The sequence below is a fragment of the Lissotriton vulgaris genome, chromosome 1_1 (genome assembly GCF_964263255.1).
Source record: "Lissotriton vulgaris chromosome 1_1, aLisVul1.2, whole genome shotgun sequence".
Taxonomy (NCBI): domain Eukaryota; kingdom Metazoa; phylum Chordata; class Amphibia; order Caudata; family Salamandridae; genus Lissotriton; species Lissotriton vulgaris.
In genome coordinates, this window is record NC_141685.1 from 1,514,963,338 (window position 1) to 1,514,985,672 (window position 22,335).

At 45.7% G+C, this 22,335-nt stretch overlaps 1 protein-coding gene across 1 annotated transcript in view; it reads right to left on the reverse strand.

Annotated features, from left to right (window-relative positions):
• Positions 1–22,335, reverse strand: part of SELENOO (selenoprotein O) — a 197,901-nt gene that overhangs the window by 25,058 nt on the left and 150,508 nt on the right. Inside the window, exons 6-8 of the mRNA XM_086967438.1 lie at positions 21,445–21,595; positions 5,951–6,136; positions 485–641 (exon numbers count right to left, since the gene is read on the reverse strand). Of these exons, the coding sequence (XP_086823564.1) occupies positions 485–641; positions 5,951–6,136; positions 21,445–21,595 (494 nt within the window). The remainder of the gene's footprint in view (positions 1–484; positions 642–5,950; positions 6,137–21,444; positions 21,596–22,335) is intronic.

Consider the following 22,335-nt stretch of genomic DNA (forward strand, 5'->3'; position numbering starts at 1 on the left):
CACTGGAGGTCAGGTGGTTGCCCCACACTGCAGGAGTGGAAAAGAGGCTTGATATGCACAAGATGGCAGAAAATGCCACATACATCAGCAGAGGCGGTTCCCCAAAAATTCCATAAGGTTGGAGGCAAAAGGATATCACATTATTCTCTGCAGGAGCTGGCAGACAGAGACTAGTAGGATTGGAGGGGGGCTGCGTGGCTGTCAATGTGTTCTTACCAGACACTATTTTTGTTTATGGTTCAATATTTTCTTCCTCTAGTCAACCTGTGTGGGCCACTGTCGGATGGTGGAGAGGTAGGGGGGTTGGGGTGGGGAATGGGGGGGGGGGGGGGGGGGCGGGGGGTTGAATTGTTTTTGTTATTGGCAGGTAAATAATGGGAATGGCTTGCACAACTGTAGTTTATCATTTGGCCATGCTGTGTTATTTAAGAAAATGACAAAAAAAAGAAAATCAATTAAACAGAACAGATTTATTTTACTGTACCTCTGTGAAGTCTCCGCTCTCTGCTGCATCAATAGCATTCTGGGCAATGTAATTTCTAAGAATATATTTTGGATTGTTTGAATCCATAATCTTCACACGCTCTGAATTCAGTGACTCAACATTATTAACACTGTTTTGTTCTCTCTTTAACCGTAAACTGAAAATACAAACAAACAAAAATATATACATAAGATTTTGTATTGAGAATTACCCATGCATTTTGTCCAGACAATATGTAAACCTGTACTTTTACATTGTCCATAGAGCATAAACATGGTTCCAGATGCCAGAGGTCACTGTTGACTGAAAATGGATCTTGCACCCCATCATCTAAAAAACATTGAATAAGACTGAAACCACGCTTATTGATATGTATACTCTTTCAACGTGACAGACACACATTCTTCAAATTAATGCCCTGACAGAGTGATACAGCTTTAATCAAAGATTACGGAATGGTCTTTTAAAAAAAACCAAATAATACAAACCTGGCCCAGGCTATTAGAGCACTTAACTATAGAACTGGATTACTTTACACGTTTGGCACAGAGATGGTCACATCTTAATTCCATGTCACAGTAGGAAAGTAAAAAGGTAAACAGGTACAATGAAGTCAGAAGTGACTGTTTTAATTGCAGCAGAAGCCCATATTTATTTCCGCACTAATACAGACCTGTGTGTGTGCACTAAATATGACAAAATTGCCTTTTCAGAAACGTTTTCTTCTTGCTTTAAGCTATATAGTCTTCCCATACAAGCTACACAGGTAAATTAGTGGTGTTGATTATACTCTGCACAACAGTACTGAGCAGCACAACGTAAGATATTACCACACTATGGACATTTTGTGCTACAAGACAGAAAGGAGGGTATGCCAGATATTTGTTGACATGAAATGAGGGAGATTCAATCAGCTGCAAAGAGCATACCATGCGATTTCAAAATGAGACTGGTGAATCCACTAAGAAGCACTGCGTTCAGTTTGAGTAATCTTGTCTCAAAAAATAACAGATCAAAAAAAAACAAGCATTTACAATGCAATAGGTCTCGCTTAGAGAAGCAAGGTTGGCAGTAAAAGAGGTGCACGTACTGCCAGCCTTGCTTCTCGTAAGCAAGGACTATAAGTACAAAGTGTGTGTTTACGCACCACTTGCAGGTTTTCAAAACACATAAATAAAAGGCATTGTCATTTACGATGCCAATAGCTCAAACCCTTAAAAATGCGAGACCTATTGCATTGAAAATGGTGAGAGGAAGAATTGAAAGATAAATAGAGGAGAGAAAGAGGTAGAATAGAAAGGGTGACAGAACGTGCAAAACTGGAAGAAATTAATATATGGGAAAGGTGAAATTTCTGGAAAATACATGGAAACTAGGGTGAAAAAGAAAAGGAGTGAAGGGGAGAAAGTGAAAACTGACTGAGAAACAAAATGCAAACTGATGTTTGTCAAAGAAATAAAGAGAACGCTTGAGAACTAAAAGGTTAGGTAATGACAGAAATGAAAAGTAGAAAGACAAGTCACACAGTCACTCTTAGTACTTAATTTGAGTTGCAGGTGGTGGGCACTGAAGCCCAAATTCGGCCTGGGAATTTAAAGCATGGACCCAGATCAAGAGATGCGCAAAAAAGGGAGAAAGATGTCTGAGAAATACAGGGATAGAGTAACAAAGCGAGAAAGAAGGGATGAGAAAGAACCAGAAAGGGCGAGAGAAAGAGGCAAGAAGTATAAGGTGTTAGAAGAAAGGGACGGGAGGTAGAATCAAGCCTGTGTACCACCCTTGGTAATAGGCAATCCAGGCGACAGAGTCCTAGAACAAAGCATTTGACCCGAACAGAGAGCACTGACCTTTCTATGAAGAGCAGATGCGCTGGCTGAAGTTTTCTTTCATGTTCTTAAGATTAGATTAGATTAGATTTAGATTTATAGAGCGCATGGCTGCCCTGGAGCGTCCCAGCGCTGAAAATGACCTGAACCTAGTGAACTCAAGAGGGGACGGATTTAGGGGGTGGTAGGGAAGAGAAAGGTTTTGAGAGCTTTTCTGAATTTAAGGTGAACGGGTTCCATCCGGAGATCTCTAGGAAGGGAATTCCATTTATTTGATGCGTTCAGCGAGAACCGGCGGCCTCCAGTACGCGCCTTCCTCACTCTTGGTATGATGGCCAAATTTTCCCTGTCTGAGCGGAGGGCCCTGGCCGACTTGTAGGGGCGAATCAGTCCTCTCAGGGCCGGAGGGCCTTTGCCCTGCAGCGTTGTATGGGCAATACAGAGCTAAAATTACTCTTACAAACTCCCTCCCTGTTTTGCGGCTCTACCAACCGAAAAAGGGATAAACATGCAGAAGTCTCCAGAGGAGAATAGTCGGTAAAGTCAGTGGTCGGAGTGGTGATAATGATCGTCTGACAGGATAAGCTGATCACAGTGGGAAGGCACTGACACTCATGGTAAGGGCCGCCCTAGCTTACTCTGTCCATGGACCCACCTACAGTTTATGTATTTCTGGTAATGACAAATCCACAGAGTTAAGGAGGAAGGATCAATTTGGTGCACAATTCCCATGTTGAATCTGCTCCACTATTTAGTGCCTCACTGTACCAGATCGCCATCTCGGCCCTGCGCAAGCACATGATACCATGAGCCCGGTTCACACTTCACAGATGGGACAGAAAAACAAGAAGCCGAAAGACCGCAAATCCCTGAAGGTAAAAACATGGCGCCACAAGGGTGTAAACAAGCCTTCAGACAGCACGCTGGGCTGGATTTGTTGACATCATTACAACTGCAGTAGTGTGTATTAAAGGGAGTACAGCATGGAAGGGCAGTTGAGCCTCAGGATGACAGACAGGATACATACTGTGTCAACATTTTACACAAAGCATTCTCAGAACACTAGTTAGAAGTCACTGTCCTACATGTTTCAGCCTGCACGAAATAACGAATACTCCTTAAAAGGTGGCTGTATTCAAAGTATGCACTACAAAATAGAAGAGGGCTTTGTCATGACATTAACACCACAGGCCCCTAGCCCCTTTCTTGTACGACTCCGCAGCAGCAGGGTGGTGTGCCAGGCCGGGTGCTTGCCTTTGTGTGCAAACACCACGCTGGCGGGCTTGAAATTGTGCAGCTACGACTAACGCCTTAGCATCCACTTACAGGCGCTCCATCATTTGAATGGGTCTGTAAACCCATATTGCAGTATTTCACTCAGAATGGGGTGGCTGGGAATAGGTTATTAAGGATGTCTGCACAGAAAAGCACAGGTTTTATAAAGGATTCTGTGACAATGGACATGCAGCCCGGATCTCTTCTCTATGTAACCTACAGCGTCTGCTGCGCTGTTTTGAAGGAACGCAACGAGCACCAATTTGCTCAGTTGTCTTAGGTGTATGTACGATGTAAAATAAACTGTGTAACAGTTACATGACAGGTGCCAGTTACAGAGCTTAGAAATGGCAGGAGTGCGGATTGAAGCATTGTAAAGACAACCTATTTACATTAACAAAGCGCCACTGAGGCAATGACCCACACACAAACAACCAGTTTGAGAAGTGAACAATGCACCGGATTACTGTTTATGGGCGGGGTGGGCTTACTGCGTGTACCGGAGCACTCATGGCGGCCTGTATGGCGCTTACATAGCTGTGTACGACTGCTCCTGTTCACCCGATCTGTGCTTTATTTTACTGTTTATGGACGGGGTGGGCTTGGTGCGTGCACCGGAGCACACATGGCGGAGGTACAGCGCTTACAGAGCGCTGCACAAGTGCTCCTGTTCACAAGGGCTGAGCATTATTTTACTGTTTATGGACGGGGTGGGCTCGGTGTGTGCACCGGAGCACACATGGTGGCGAGTGCGGTGCTCACATAGAGGCGCACGACTGCTCCCACGATCTGTGCGTTATTTTATGTTGAGTAGAAAGGTGTCCTACGCTCAGAGGGAGAGACCAAGGGGCACGTCTCTAGGCTCTGAACACGAGGTGCACAGCGCTGCCAAAGTAAAAAAAAAAACGCACACAAGAAACTAATGTCACTTACAAACAGCACTTTAAGCAACGTTCCTCGTGGAAAGCACAGTCAAAGCAGCAAATGCGTATTGGATGGCGCCCATGCAATGTAACGTGTAAGGCGGCCCTTGAAACAGGCTTTATGGTTATAAATACATGTTTACGAGAGATTCAAGGGTGGGAAAGCATCGGAGGTTGCGCACTTCGCACGGCACAGGAGCACAGTAATTCAAAACAAGCCTTGGTGAACGGTGAAACAAGGAAGTAGTCCCTACATGAACAGATAACACTGAGCAGCGGAACGAAACTGTAGTTGGTCGGTGCTGCTTCCTGCAAAACGGAAGTGCCGCATCGGATCGCAAGTCAACGATAAGCCCGCTAACAAAATAAATGACAGAATTAACGAATGGCAATCGGCAGGAGAAACTACCGGCTATAGGCGGAGTTTCAGCCAACACATACAGATTACTTGATGCCTCAGAGACAGCTCATGCGCTGCCCTATGCGAAACCTAAAAAGGAAAGGCTGAAAACGGAGACCAAAATCCCATAATAAAGACTTCAGAGCCTAAACCACCACCTCTGGAGAAAAGGAAAATGCAAATAGTTGCATGCTGCAGCTATGTTTTACTAGCAGATTCACATACGATGATCATCATGGAAACCTAAGGGTCTAAATGCTAACGTCATGAAGAATAGCAAAATGCAAGGGGTGTTATACTAGCACAGAAGCATAGGCTTTAACGAAGAATAAATTTTTTTTAGCGAGAAATAGGAAGGAGGTTGAAGCAAGTTAAAATTTAGAAAGGAATCAAAGAATGATTTATTTGCAGAAATGGGGGTGATGTACGGAAGTCTGCTGCTAAGACTCCAGTAGGCCCAACATCAGTGAGGAGGATAATAACAACCTCATTTACCAGGTTGCTGATTTTTCACGAGACTTTGTTGAATTAGTCTGGTATACTCACTTAGGCAAGTAAACATTTGTGTACTTCGTCACAAGTGGTATTGGTGTGATCTACTCGCTGAAATTCCATGTTGACCAAATAAGCATTGTCCTGATCCTGAACTATCCAAATCATTGCAGATTGTCACAAGGCTTGCTGGCTTTCTTCTCTGCTGGTCAGACTACAGGAGGTATTTGCTCCCCAAAAAGGGCTGCCAATACCACCTCACTGCATTGGTCAGGCTGATATACCTATACTAGTACTCTCAATTGTTAGACAACTTAACTCATCTGGAAGGCAGTGACTGTCACAAAACTCAAGAACATGACAAAAGTCGAGAAAAATACATACCTTTATTGATTTGCACAAGCGCTGTACACACGCACACACAAACAGAATAAGCTGTGCCAGGTACTTGCTGTACACACAAACTCAGTTTTACATTTTCATCAGCAGTGCCAAGATCCACACACGTTTTTAAAGTGCATACGTTGTGTGATATAAGGTCTCATCTTACATGTATTTCTGCAGCCATTCTTTCCAATGTGCTTTGTTTTCATTAGACAGATCATCTGATGTCATCTGCTGCAATCCAGAGTACCGTTCTATACGTTCCAATTCCTTATTGATATTGGCTTTTGTTCCAATTAAAGCAAACAGCTGTGGATTTGACTGCGCCAACATGAGCATCATGGAAAGTTGCCTACGGGAAGCCAAATTGTAGTTAAAAAAAACAAATCAAAAGAAGTTGGATAAGCTTTAATCTTTGAGAATTACATTTGCAAGTCCTCCAGAATTCATGGGGATGTCTGCACAGTTGCCATTACTTCACTGACCGAGGACTCATTTATCATTTCGTAATTTTTGGGGCTTTCTAAATAGTGTGCATAAACCAAAAAATATGTTAACTGATAACGTTAACTGGTATAATGGTTTCACTAAATGTCTTTCCCCAAGCTTATATAACACAAAACGAAGCTACTCCGGCCATAGAGCATGAGTTATCATTATAATTTATTCCGCTATGTACAAATGGCAGCAGAAAACTATGAATCAAGAATAACATAAAACAAGAAAACATAGCACAAAAAGCAAACTCTTAAAAGTGGATTCAGACCGTATTTAAATTGGCTCTCTACAATTGCACCTCAGAGTATATGTTAGTCTGAGGTTTGATCAACTCCAAATGTGTGCCCAATTCAAAGATACTCAAGAGGGAGCCAGAAGTACTACCTCAATGTGTTTACCACAAACTGCTGAGTGCTTTTAAATCCAGTTTTTAAATCAATGAAACTGTATATATTTATTTTAAAGATGTCCTAATGAGATGATCGTATCATGATGCAACTATGCAGAACAACTACATTAATCTTTGAAGGCAGATAAATTGTCAACCTTAACTTCAAGGCTACCGAGCAGCAACGTAGTCGAAGCATCGCCATATGGTGTAAAACACACATCTGTTCTTTTAATTGCAAAATGTTGGTTATTTAAAAAAAAAAAAAACGAAATATAGAGCAAAGGTGCACATCTTTTTTTTTATTACAATGTAAGCATCTCAGCAAAAATACCGCTTCAGCTAAAACCTGAGCACAATCGACCGTCTACAGTGTTAAATAAATATATACCAAATAAAGAATTGTTCTACACAGTAGTCTCTTTCATGTCATTTGGTAAAAATTGCATGTCTGTGCAAGCTACAGCATTAGCTTCAGTCACTTAATTATGAACTTGATCGGATATTAAATGCCTGAACTTGGACGCCATTACTCACCTCGAACAAGACAAATTCAGTGATAAAATGATACTATTCCACTGCAAAGGATATTAAAAAGATATTCCTGGTCAAGATGGCGGCGGAGTAGGACGCTCTAATCGGTCCCTTCGGTGCCGAACCCGCTAAGCTTTGATTTGCGCCTACCCGGGACTTCAGAGACCTGACCGGGAGTGTTGCAGGGGTCCCCGAGGCGGTCCTGAAAGTTTGGGCTCCCTAGCGGTTCTCCTTGTGGCGTGGTGCACCCCGGACTGCTGGCGGCCAGTGGTGGCGTGGCCGACGCTGAAGCCGGGAGCTGTGGTGAGGACCGCAGCCAGGGCTGTGGAGCCCCGACACGAACCGGAAGCTAGCTGCAGGACGGCTAACGCGGCATTGCGGTAGGCCCGGTTGAGCGGAGCCTCGCACCCTTAGAACAACGGAGGGGCTAGATCGGGGCTGATTGAACGATCCCGGACGCAGGGCAGCCAGAAGCATCAGGGCAAGCAGACGCTCCGGTCCGGCGGTATAAAGCACGCGAGGCAGAGGACTGCAGGCCCACCTATCCCTGAACCACAAGTAGGTGGTTTTGGCCTATCGCAGACCTGGGGTCTGGAGGGGGTGCTCCTTGAGCGACAAAGGGCCTGTGGCTGTGGACACTCCTCGGCCCCCTAGCAGCGAGTGGAGAGCAACACTCAAGGGCACCGGGCATGGGAGCCGCGTTCGCGCTCCGCCTGGGGTGCACTTGCTGTGGAGAAGGCTGCGCCACAAGGTTTTGGAGAGCTAATAGCGAGGCGACTGGGCTTGCACTGGAGAAGGCCTGAGGTGCCCGCTTGGTACCCGGTGGGGTGCCTAACTGGACTATCTGTTGGCTGGCACGGACGAGTGGCGCTCCTCGGACCCCCGAGTCTGGTGCCCGTGGGGGGATCGCGGGCCGTTGTGGCTGGCCCCCTGGGAGGGATAAATCGCTTCTTGACTCCACCAGGACTACTTCCCCTGGCGAATCTGTTGTATCCCTGTGACCCCAGTGGCGAACTTGAGGATCCTTCCCCCCCCCCCCCCCCGACGTGCCCTGCGGGCCCACATAGCTCACGCCGCTTGGGGTGCCCTGCCGCTGCCCACAATTGGGGTCTACCGGGGGCCGCGATGACTGCGGAGCCTCAGGGGGGGCCTCTAGCATCCCCACCCGGCGGCGCGGCCGCTGCCCTGGTGTGCCTCTGGAGTGCGGACCCGATCAACGGAGAGACAATGGCCAACAGACAACGCACAGGGAAACCGGGCAAAGACGCACCGCCAAGAAGCTCTCAGCAACCGGCGTCGCAGGGCCCCAGCGCCTCGCCCAAACCAAGAGATGATGATGCACCTGCCACTAAAGCCTTCATGCTAGAGCTCTTCTCCGCGATAAAGGAGGATATCTCGGAGCTACACTCCCAACTCACTTCGGACCTCCGCGAGATGAGGAGGGATGTGGACGACATTGGAGAACGAGTGGCCACGATCTGGGGGTGGCCGGCGAAGTGCACCAGCAAGACGTGATCCGCATCACGGAACAGAATTTGGATCTCCAAGCTCACGCGGAAGACCTGGAAAACAGGTCCCGCCGGAATAACATCCGCATTCGGGCGGTGCCTTGGGATGGTGAAGCTGGAGACCTGCAGAGTTATGTGGAGGTCCTCTTTCTGCAGATCCTGGGAGAGGAGGATCTTCATGAAATCCGTATGGACAGGGTCCATAGAGTTGGCTTGCCGAGGGGCGGAGGAGCTCCCCCCCGGACATCCTGGTTTACGTCCACGATTTCCAACTGAAGGAGCCCATACTCAGGAAAGCACATGGGATTTCCTCGCTGCAGTTTCGGGATCATCCTCCTCAGCTCTTTCAGGATTTGGCAGCCTCGACACTTCAGAAAAGGCGCAAATTCCGACCTGTTACCGCCTTTTTGTGAGATAAAATAGGTTGGTTCAGGCCCGTTCCCTGCAAACTGCCAAAGATCTGCTGAACGACGCGGCCCCCTCCCCAAGAGGAGGGAGCTCCCCTGCGAGACGGAGACGGCGCTCTTCATCCTGGCAGAGAGTAGGTGGCGTAGCGGCAATGGGGAGACCGGACCCCACGACTAGCCTGCAGGAGAGAGGGGCAGCGGTTGCCTCTGTGACCAAAGCGACGGAGGCTACATCAAGAGACAGCTCCGGAGCGGCCTGAGTCCTGGCTGGCTGAATAGATGGCGTCGGGGGGACACCTCCGATTCAGGTACCGTGGGTCCATATGTACTTTCTGGGAAGACACCCCGGACCAGACCCTGGGGGGGACCACTGACTGTACCCCAGACCCTTGTTTCTTGAGGGTATCAGTAAATGTCCGCACTTTGGAACTACTGGTCCTTCTGCACTGTTTGGTGAGACTTTTCCTTACTTCCTCCCATTACTTTCTTTTGTTGTCCCCTTGCGGGGCTTACGGGGTTTGGGGGGGGGGGGGAGGGGAGTTGTGTGGGTGGGCTTTGGAGGGAGGCGGGGAAGTTGGGAACTGGGGAGACGGTGGTGGTGACCAAGAAGTGTGCATGTGAATGGATGTCAAGTGGTGGCCTGCTGGGGTTATGCCTTTAAACCCAATAGTTCTGGATTTGTGGAGAGTGTGGTGGCTGAGAGCGGAGGAGAGGAGCCTGGGGAGGTCGGGAGGGACACGAGACTACCTGGACTGGACTCTTTGCAGTTGTTTGTGGTTGGAGATGCTAACACGATGAGCCATTTGGCTGCTCTGGTCGGTGGGGTATGCGAGATGTCTTTGCTGTATGCAGATAGCGGGGGTGAGGATAGCATTGTGTAATGCCGCTAACTATAGGTACATGGAATGTGAAGGGCTTGAATTCCCCACAGAAGCGCCAAAAAGTTTGGAAGTATGTGCTCGATCACCAACTAGACGTGGTGGGTCTCCAGGAGACACACCTGGCGCGCAAGGATGAATTGCGCCTCAAGCATAAAAACTTTCCCCTTATTTACAGGTCATCGGCTACCACAAAAGCATAGAGGGGTGGCCCTTCTCTTCCGGGCTGTCCTTCACTTTCAGCCCATGGGGGTGCGCAGCGATAAGGAAGGTCGATGGCTGATGGTCAAAGGGTTGTTGTATGATAAAATGTGCACCTTTGTGGTAGTGTATGCTCCGAAAGCAGGCCAGAATGGCTTCCTCCAGGACCTGATGCGAGAGGTGGATGACTTTGTGGAGGGCGCCTTGTTTTTGATGGGGGACTTTAATTTAGTATGGATAGCTCTCATGACCAGCGTTCGGACACTGGGGTGTTTCTCAGCTGAAACGCAGCGCCTGATAGGAGACTTGGGGCTGGTGGACGGGTGGCGGTCTCTCCATCCCCAATCTCGGGACTACACCTTATTTTCTCATGTCCACCACACCTATTCCCGCCTGGACCACATTTTTTTGAGTCAGTCCCTTAGAGGGGATCTTCGCGACGCCCGAATGTTCCCACTCTCGGTTTCTGATCACAGCTTACACGTGCTCTGTTTGCGCTGGTCGGCAAGGGGGGACGGGCAGCGCAAATGGTACTTCCCAGCCTCGCTTATTCGAGATGAGACTTTCTGTAAGGAATTGCGCAAGGCCATACGAGAATTTTTCGATCTTAACCCTGTGGCAGATCCATCTACCTTCACCACATGGGACGCCTTTAAGGCGTCAATGAGGGGCAACTGCTTGGCCCTCAATGCCAATCTTAATAAGCTGAGACGTAAGGAGCGTGAGGAGTTAGAGAAGGAACTCGATGTTCTTGAACAAGAGCATAAACGGAACTCTTCCAGGTTGACCCTTCGCCCATTGACGGCGACTCGGGGGAAACTTAGAGCTCACTATAACAACAGAGCTGAGGTAACTCTTCTTCAACTCCGGCGCCTCTCCTATGCCCAGGGGAACAAAGTGGGGAGACACCTGGCTCGCCAGCTCCGGGATAAACGGGAAAGGGAATATATAGGAGGTGTTCAGGATGCTGCGGGGATCCTGCACCATCGAGATGAGGACAAGGCAGACCTCTTTGGGCACTTTTACGCAGCGCTCTATAGAGGGGAAGCCTCTGACCCTGATGGCCAACAGGCTTACCTGAGTGGCCTTCCGCTTCCCCGGGTTTCCCAGGAATGGAATGGATTACTCGAGGCCCCGTTTACTAGGGAAGAGGTCATGGATGCTATTAAAAATCTGAAGCCCCATAAGGCACCCGGGCCGGATGGCTATACTGCTCTATTCGATCAGACCTTTGCATCGGAGGTGAGCGACTTTCTGGTTTCCCTTTTTAATATCCTGGCGGAAACTGGGGAGACATCGGGCCCCATGTCCAAGGCCGTAATCTCTATTATCCCCAAACCGGGCAAAGACCCGTCCATATGCTCCTCATACCGACCGATAGCCCTCCTCAATATTGACGCCAAGCTGTATTCCTCCATCATTGCGGGAAGGCTCCAGGACCCGATGCCGGCATCATTCATCCAGATCAATCTGGTTTCATCAAGGGCCGCCAAACCCATGACAACACGAGAAGAATCATCCATCTGATTGAGAAGGCCAAAAGGTTCAGGATTCCGGCGGTTCTAGTAGGCGTGGACGCCGAAAAAGCCTTCGATCGGGTGGACTGGGGCTTCTTATTTCGTACTTTGGCCGCCTTCGGCTTATCTACTAAATTCCTCTCGATGGTGAGAGCGAATTACAGCAACCCCCGCTCACGAGTGGCAGTAAATAGCCATCTCTCTGCGTTCTTCTCTCACTCGCGTGGCACCAGGCAGGGATGTCCCCTCTCCCCTTTGCTCTTCGCCCTGAGTATTGAGCCTCTGGCACTTGCTGTGCGTGAGCATGAAGAGATACGTGGACTCCCATTCTCGGGAGAGCAACATAAGATTACCCTTTTTGCCGATGATGTCCTCCTCTCTATCAAGGACCCGGACCACTCTCTCCCGCACGTCCAGCGGGTTCTTCTTCGTTTCGAGGAGGTGGCGGGCTTCAAAGTTAATTACGATAAGTCCTTCGTCCTTAATCTTACCCTTCCATCAGCGGAGGTGGATAGATTGCGACCACTCACACCCCTGTCGTGGGCCCCACACTCCATCCTGTACTTGGGAGTTCGGCTGACTCCCTCGATAGGGCAGTTGTATTCGGCAAACTTTCCCCAGTTGTTGGCGCAAACCCGGGCTGACTTGAAGTGCTGGAAGCCGAAATACATATCATGGCTAGGTAGAATCCACTGACTTAAAATGGTCATTCTCCCCAAGTTCCTAATCTCTTCCAGGCCCTACCTATACCGCTGGAGACTGACTTCTTCCGGCGTCTCAAGACCCAGATGCTACGGTTCATCTGGCAGGGGAGCACAGCGCGATTCTCCTTCTCTACACTCCGCCGACCGCGGAAGGAGGGAGGAGTGGGCCTTCCCGACATGCATCTATACTACAAAGCCACACAACTGCGGGTCATAGTGGAGTGGTCCCAACAACTCTCAGAGAAACACTGGCTGCACATGGACAGAAGTGTAGCGGGAAGATCGATTTGGGATCTGGCGTGGAAACCCAAAAAGGACAGACCCAAGAACGCATACATTAGTACCCCCACCGGCACTACCCTCAAGGTCTGGGACACGGAGACTGGAGATGATCGCTGGACTTCGTTCCCCTCCCCCTTCACACCACTACACTTTAACCCGGCCTTCCCAACGGCACTTCAAGAGGGGCCCTTCGATGTTTGGAGAGAGGGGGATGCCGCGCTCTCACGCACCTGTTCCATGGCCATGCCCCACTTACCTTTGACAACTGTATGCGGGACTACAGAGTGCCGGAATCCGAGCGCTTCTGCCATATTCAGCTGCTCTCTTGGGCCACGTCCTCTGCAGTCCACGCCGGGGCCACAAGACCGCCCTCCATCTTCGAAGCTGTTCTGTTGCGAACCTCCTCTATGAAAGGAGTCATCTCCTTCCTCTATGGCCTTTTACTTACTTCCGCAGTGTCACCTCGGGCCCGGTACATGGGTACATGGGAAGACCTCCTTGAACGAGACATCTCAGATGGGGAGTGGTCGCGCTTGTGGCGGGACATCACCGTGCATAACCACTCGGTGGAACTCGAGAGGCCCACCTCAAGACTCTCATGTATTGGTATTTATACCCCGCCAAGTTACACCGCATCTTCCCGACCTCCTCTGACAGATGCTGAAGAGGCTGTGGCTTGCTCTGTGATTTCCGCCACATTTGGTGGGACTGTCCGATCATCCGCTCATACTGGGAAGAGATTTTGTCCCATATCCGAGAGATATTAGGATATCCTGTTGATGGCTCCGTGGCTCATATATTGCTGGGTCCTTGGGACCCGGAGCTCGAACACCAAACCCGAGCAGACAAGCAGATACTATGGTTGTGCCTTGGGGCTGCAAAACTCACTTTGGCAGCGGCCTGGAAGACGCCGAAGGCCCCGGCGATCTCCCTGTGGCATGCGAGGTTGTGGAAGCTGCTGAGCATGGAACGGATGGCGGACATTTTCCTAGGTCACTTCAAGAATTTCATGTTTCGCTGCGGTCCCTTGGTGCGCTTCCTCTCCAAAGGTCTACCATCCGCAGTTTGTCCGGCCACGATTCGATCACTTCATTTGTTTCAAGTCTGAATGATAAAACCGGAATGATATGCTAGAATGAATGATGTCACCACCACCGGGGAGGAAGGGGGGAGTTCCTTTTTCTTTTCTTCTTATTTGTTCCCTGTTCCTTTGCGACACTCTCCCTGACGATTGGGGCAGACACAGGTTCAACGCCACAGGTGGTGACATTACGGCTGCCATCTTACCAAACTGAGCATTCTTCCCGCTTGGTCTGATGAATAAAAAAATAGATTGCCAAAACTGTCCACAGAAAACATACAAATGCAGCTGATTTTTCTCAATAGTACCCCAAAACATACCAATAAGTTTTTGTTGATTTTACTGGTTACGATTCTGAACACAGAACACCCTTACTTCATCTACCTTGCACCTCCCTGTCCCTCCAGTTCCCAATCAAGAGTTATTCTTGTAACACATTATATAAAAATGCATTATTTTCTTAAACTAATTTCTATAAAAGGGGAAACTACCCAGGATACATCTATTCAGAAGTGCTCTCTCAATTAAGACTATTTCTTATACCTTCATTTGTCCTACTTAATCAACATATGTCCCTGTACATATGTTCAACGTTGGAGATAAAAGGTAATTGTGTTTAAAGAGGTGTAGAAAGAGGTCAATTTGCATTGCTAAGTTGGTCGCAAACCACTTCAACAAAAATATATTCAGGCAAGCCGGTTTCTCCTTATTATTTAAGCTAATTTGTTTGAAGACCCTCCCGCCTTCAGAACACACTAAATACAATGAGGAAGTTGAAAATTGGCAAGGTTTGTAGATCACATGGATTTTGGGAATTTCTATTGGTTTCGCTGAAGTTCACAATGTAAGAGTAAGCATTTTAGATAGAGGATTCTTGGTAGAGAAATGTCCACATCATATAGCTTGTACATGCTTACTGCTAATGATAAACTAGCACTTTATTCACCATCTTATTCTACCTTCAGACCCATCACCTTTGTCCTCCAATCTTAGAAAGTACTAGATCCTGCAGTAATACTAGGCCAGAACCATTGCTGATTTTTTGCTAAAATGCAATTTAAAAAAACGTCTCATCACTTTATAACTACACAGGATGTGAACTAGGCTACATTCTTGCCAACACTGCCTACAATATAGGTCCAAGTCTTCAGGCTAGGCTTCTTTAATCCGAATAAAAGTCAAATACCACCTACAGCAGGTATCTCATGTAGCATTCATTCTGTGTACCAATTAATTCTACCATTAAAGCAATTTTCTCATTCTAAGTAGGCTTGGTACAGTCGCTTACTGAGATATGAATGAAAACTCCAGGGGAATATCGCATCCATGTTAAGAATGTTTGTTGGGACAGAACAGTCCCTTGCATGGTGATTGCCGTATACCTCTGCCCAGTATTAGTGTCACGATGCTCAATATTACCATCCAGTCGGTGTACATTCCTGTCCTCCGCTTATTTTATTATTTATTTCCAAGCCCTCCAGAGGGCCTTTGAGGGAGATAGATATACAGATAGACAGACAGACAGGCAACTGCAAGGGGTGGCCATGGGGGCCAGTTTCTCCCCAAGCTTCACATGTTTTCACATGGGCGCTTGGGAGGAACTGGTCCTTAAGGTGAACTACCAACAGGGGTTGGCCAACAATGTAATAGCATGGTACCGATTTATTGATGATCTTTTTGTTGTATGGAGGGGTAGCCGGGAGGAGGCTATTGACTTTGTAGAGAAAATTAACGTGAATCAATACAATTTAAACTTCACAGCTACCATGAGTCAAGAAAAAGTGCCCTTCCTGGACACTGAGCTATATATGCCAGTGGGAATAAACTCGAGACTAGATTGTATCGAAACAGCTCAGCTGGAAATAAAACCCTACATGCTGGCAGCACACACCCAGCTCATTTAATAATGAGCATTCCGTACGGCGAAATGATTCGCCTTAGGAGACTGTGCAGCAATGATACAGAGTTACATCAGGCACAGACAGCCAGCACAGAAAGGTTTCTAGAAAGAGGTTATTCAAATTAGATCATCGACAAAGCAATATTGAAATCCATGTTGATTAGCCGCTCCCAGTTACTAACTAAATACGATGCCTCAGACGAGGTATCGGTTAAGGAACCTGTGGCCAATATAGTCAACACTAATTCTACTGATTCGTTTAGATTCATTATTGGTTATTGTAACCAACACAAGGACATATGCAATATCGTTAACAATAGTTGGCCTATTGTACTTAATGGCCCAGTAATAGGTAACTTACTACCCAAGAAGGCACCAATCACATATAGTCGTGCACAGACTATGAAGGACAGATTGGTTGATACTGGCCCGGAAATGTTAGAAAAAACCTCTTGGCTTCAAAGCAATAGGGGTTTTTTCAAATGCAAAACTTGTAAAGCCTGCACACACGGTGCCAACAGAATGTCATTCAATTATGGATTTAGCAATCAAGAACACCTGATTAGTAAAGTTCTTACATGCAAGACCGAATATGCGGTTTACATTCTTGAATGTCCCTATGCCCTACGTTATGTGGGGAGCACTAAGCTCCCTGTTCACAAAGGTATATTACAACCCCTCAGGGCCATAACCAGCCGGGATAACACGTACCTGGTTGTCAGACATTTTAAAGAACACCATCAGAGTAATAACAAAGGACTCTAATACTACGTAATTGATGCAGTAGTTGCCAGTAGACGGGGCGGAAACAGGGAGTCAAAGTTGCGCAAACTCGAGACAAAATATATCCTACAGTTGGACACCAAGCAACCTGGGGGTTTAAATCTCACGGAGGATTTATATACTTGCTTACACTAAGTTTTGTAGGATTTGATAGGATATAACAGAGACAATATGGTGCAAGGGTCATTTTCTTTTAGACAGTGTTTTAGCAAATTGATTACTATTTATTGTTTTAAGGTGACTCATTTTAACATATTTGCACTATCCTAGAACTATTTATTGCGCATTTTGCACTGCAACCAAATCTTCAGACTAGTTAGATTGAAGGTTGTGGATTTAAGCCACTGTATTTAGTACTGTATTAATAGGTATGCCTCACCTCTATTTTATAGTCTGGTATCATATACATCTATCCTATACCTCTTAGGCAAATTATCAGGTTGTACACTTATAGAGTAAGACTGAAAGTGTAGATGAACTTGGATAGACAGGACTGGGCTCAGTCGGTCTAAATGTAACCACATTAATTGGAAATCTTATTCAGATATTTTAACTGCACATTTGGCACTTTTCTATCTTTTATCCTTTACACGTACGTAGCACTTTAGGTATGGGTTACTCGAGTGAACAAGCTTTGCACAGCACTGCACAACATACAAAGGGATTTAACCCACAATTGTTTTGTTTATGACAGAATGACAGATATACATGATATCAAATGTTATGACTTGCATAATTTGCACATTAGTGATGTAAATAGGAACAGCTTGTCAGTATATGTAGTACTTTTTACAACCTTAGGTATTTTACCAGTATTTAGGTTGTCATTACCCATTTTAACTTTTTTTGTATTCAAAGGAAGTTTTTTGTAATGCTTTATTCTGTCTTCTATGTTTACTGAATGTAACCCAATGAAATGGTAGCACTTGCACTTTAAAAATTGACTCAGTATTATGACATGCTGTGATGTGATCAAGGCTCCACGGAGCCGAAACGTTATGGCGACAGCACTGAAAATAAAATAATTTTGCATCCAATACTTTGGTTTGTGCCTGTTCGCAGCTGATGAGAAAGGCTACAGCGCAAGGGAGACGGAGGTTGTGGTGTATAACACACACACACACACACACACACACACACACACACACACACACTGGGGAGTATGTATGCCTGTGAATGGTACAATACATTGAAGTTGTAATGCTGTGCAGGGCAAGGTGTGTTATCTCATGGGCTGGGTGTTTGTGTGCCTGTGAATGGTACAATACATGAAAGATTCTGGGCTCTATTTTCTGAGACCCAGGGATTATTAGAGGAGCATGAGGAGGTAGAGTACCTACCCCTGACAGATCTGTGGATTGCTGAATTCCTGTGAGCTGGGTTAAGCACACTGGAGGAACGGAGAGCTAGGCTCTTCACTATACTTCATAGGGTTTTCTTTGATTCAGAGAAAGGCCACTGAGATTGGGCTCGCGCACATCTAAGGAAGGGAATGGGGCTGCTAACAGAATCATAAAGAGCAAAGCTGGGAATGACCTGGGGTAACCTTTTAATACACATCACTGTGGCTGACATCCAGGTGTGAACCTCTAGTCACTCCCTTTGCGTGGGTTGTGGGGCAATCACATTTGGAGTTGCTCCGGTTGTCACAGACTGCTTCCCAGGAGGAAAAGCAGGGGATAGGAGAAGGCCCTTCAAAAAGAAGTATACCTCAACCTAAACTTCAAAGTCTCAGACCCTACATCACATTTGGTATTTGGAAATGGACTATTAAAAAACAAGGGAGCTCGAGACTCCAAAAAAACTGTCACCTGTCAAGTAGCCAACCGGGCTGTGCGAAGTGGAGAAGCTCTGTAAGACTTTTGCCTGTAGCCATGACAGGAGGCTAAGGCCTGCCAGTCTCCCAGCTGGGTGAGAGAAGATCACTTAGGAAATCCAAGACTACCTGACTCCGGAGCCGCGATCAGCAGTGCCTACCTGCTACACAAGACCAGTGTGTCCTGTGAAAAAGAAGAGTGCTGGAGGGAGTGAGGTCCAGTGGGAGATACTGACAATTGGATCCCTGAAGCAAGATGCTATGAGACGTCTTTTGCACAGATCGGGTGGAAGTGGTATGCAGAAGGAAGTCTGCAACCCTATATGCCAGATGGGTCCGCCATTAAAATTACTGCCTTGCCAATCAGGTCATAGCCCATGTTTGGAGTGAAGTCGGTAACCAGTATACTTGTCTGGGCAACTATGAAGATTATTGGCATGCCAAGCGAACCGTTGCTCCTGTGCAGAATGAAGTCAGTGACCCAATTTGCCAGATGTGGGCGCCGTAAAGATTGCTGTTGTGCTTATCGGGTCATAGCCCATGCATGGAGTGAAGACAGCATCCCACTATACACATACGAGTGTGGTCTGGTCGAGACCATCATCAAGAGAAAGAGGATTCTATTAAAACCCATGAGAATCCGATCCCCAACTGAGGATCTGCACCAGGAGCGTTGAATTCCTCCTCAACCCCCACTTGTGGAGAGGATCCAAGGAAAACTTACAGGCACCAGAGGAGCATCGAAGACACCCAATAACGGTCCCTGAAGAAATGAGTGTGAGGAACCAGTCGGCTGTATGTGCGTTTTCAAATTTCTCCAGAAAAAAAGGTGTGCCCAAAAAAAATAATTAATAAAACACCACTCTCTCAGAGTTTAATACGTAATCAGTGTTTCTACGCACTACATTTTTATTTGAAAAAACAAAAGCCAAAGAGTCAGAATTTGACTTACAGTATTATTTGATTCCTGTTATAATTAACAAGTTCGACCAAACCATTTTCTTTTTTTTACAATATTTGTGAAGCATTAAGTAAAATTTCCAATATGACACAGCATGAGCCTGCTTTCCTACTCAAATCATACTTTATTTGGGATAAGACACTAAATCGCCCAAAAAACCAACAGTATCTAATTTTACATCAAACACCAAAGCCTTTAAAACATGTAAAGTCAATGTACAGCTAAACTCGACCTCAGTTAATAGGTGTTGACCATGTGACATCTATTGGCTTTGTCAGTGTTTTTAGCCATGTAGCTGTGATACATACCTTAAAGTAAACAAATTGCTATAACTCCTCCAGTGTTGATCGAGTCAACGCATTGTTTTTAATATTCTACATCAACCATCACTGCTATGCAACAGGTCTTTAAAAATTGACAAAACCAATAAAAGTTGCATTGGCGAAACCTATAAGCTTTGTCACTGCTTGTTCATAAAAGCAAGTACTTGACTGGACAATCATTTATTGCTGCTGAGGGTATTTTTAGTTTGTGAGCTTGTGTTCATCCTCTTAGTGAAGGGGTACGTGGCCCAGTTGCTCAGGATCCATAGTAGTTTGGGCCCTAGGACATTAGGACAAACTACTCTACCCCCATGGTTCTCCTGCTTGCCCTATGGCGCTCTGAACAAGGCACTGACAATCAATGTTCAGTAAAATACATGGTTCTCTCTTTCTTTTTCAGCAAAGGATAAGAGCTTTTGCACTGCCCCTCCAAGTAAAGCAAATGCTTAAGGCAAATGTTATTGGGAAGAACCCTACACGTTTTGTCCCAAATTACCAATATTGGGTCCTTCAATCTTATTGAAGGGGCCCTCCCCCACTTCACCCCCCTCCACCCATGTAGGCAAATCTTAAGGCATTTCTTTCTATAACTATTATTCGATTTGACACCAACTGCAACTTTTTCAAGTATTCATCCGTTCTATGGTTCCCTGGTTGCTCTCTAATAGTATTTTCTCATTTCCAGGTGCAACAATCCTCTTTCAGCTTAGGTTTTCGAAGGATATGTATTTAATGATTCCATGCCTCTTACTCAGCCAAATGCGCTGGTGGTAGTTCCCCCTGGAAATCTTCTATAACATTCTTTATAAGCACCACAGGAGCATCCTTGAAGTGATACTACATAAATATTGCATACATTTTGTGAATTTTTATTTTCAAATACTGCACATAAAACTACAGCCATCTGAACGGCCACCCTTATTCTGTTTTTGCACCACTGTGAGATGTGTTGCTATATTAAGTGTTTGTTATTTGGGGAAGCTAATTTTAAATCCCAACACCTCAGATAAACTCCAGGAGCTCATGATAAATACAATTAATGACACTTTGGCAATTGCCACATCCTACCTCACCTCACCTCCAGGCCCAGCTGCACCGTATTCTTCAGTGAAATCATTTGCCTGTAGTGTTTTCAAGGGGGCTATGTAGTGTTCACACGGTCATGGGGGGGGGGGGAGAAATCTTTAAAAGTATACCACTAAACAAATTTAGCAGATACACCTTTTCATGTTATATGGCCCTATTTAGATCTGTATTTGGTTTCCAAATATGAAAGTGTGAATGATTCCATTTTGTTCATGCAGTGCAGTATAGTAAACATCGAATTATGCTGCATAGCACCATCTTGTAACAATACTGCATCTAGAACAGTGGTTCTTAACTTATCGTCCAGGGACCTCTGGCGGTCCAGGACACCATCTCAGGGAATATGCGACAGGTTAAAAAGTGAAGTAATATTAACAGATTTAGAAGGTGAATATAAATAAGAAGCATAATTGAATTCGTATTTAAACGTCTTGTAAATCTGAAGGAATTTGAAATTGGTGGTTAAGAATGGTATCCATAGATTGATACATTTACACTGTTCCCACAAACCAATCAGAATATAGTATGTTCAATGGGTGACTTCAATTGAATTTATGAAAGCTCTTTTTCCATTAAAATATATTTTTTATATTGGTTTGTGAATTAATATTTAATCATTTATATATTTGATTGAGGACTGCTCGTTTCTGGATTTTTTCTGTATTATTCTGCAGCTCAAAACATCGAAATTGCTAAGTCCCCGGATCCCAGTAATAAACAAGTGGGGTCCTCAGCAGTCAAAAAGTTAAGAACCACTGATCTAGAACATTTTCAGTGTTTTAGTTTACTTTACCTCGGATCCATCTTTGGTTTGAAAACCACTTTTAATTCTTCGATAGATGCACATTGCTCAACGATCTTTGGCAAGACGTTATCTAGCTCTGCAAGATCTGATGCTCCAGAGAACGAGCTCAACAAACGGAAAGAGTTTGTAAAGTCTGCACCTGCGAAATTTAATGCCTTCAATTAATGGTAAAACAGAAACAGGCAACTCTAATTTACATCAACTTCACCTCAATTTCAAACATGCCATTGATTTGAGCTGCAGGTCTTTGTAACCCTTTGACAGAAATGTTGCATTACTTGCTGATAAATAAATGAAGAGAATTGATTAAAAGAAATTATAAAACATGATGAACTCAACTTCCGACTCCAGTTGCGGCCAATTAGAGACATAAGCAAGCAAAGAAGAGTAGCACAGATCACTTAAAAACGAACAGTGTGCTTTTACTAGGTTTGGAGCGGACCAACTGGAAAACAAAATGGTAGGAAATATAGTAGAAGATACTTAGGTGTTCGTATTTTTTGTAATTATTTGCTTGCATCCAGTGTTGCAAACAATTCTCGCTGTTCCAGCACACCTGTAAACGTCCTGCACAGATACGTTCACATTCAATAACGCACTATGCATACAAAAGGATGTGCTATTGCAAATTTATGTTAGATCTGCTCAATGTCATACAAAAGGAGCAGAAGAGCATAGAGCTGCCCTACTGTGTTTTTTGATTAGTGAAAGAAGTGAAGCCTTAGTGAACCGCCTCAGTTCACATATGCTTGTAGGTACTTTGCAGATGTACAAAAATAAAAACTTGGCCTTTGAACCATTATTATGAGGCTCACTTGCACAATTACTGAAGATCTGATGGGGTGAGGCACTTACTGCACCTGGTTAACTCTACCTACC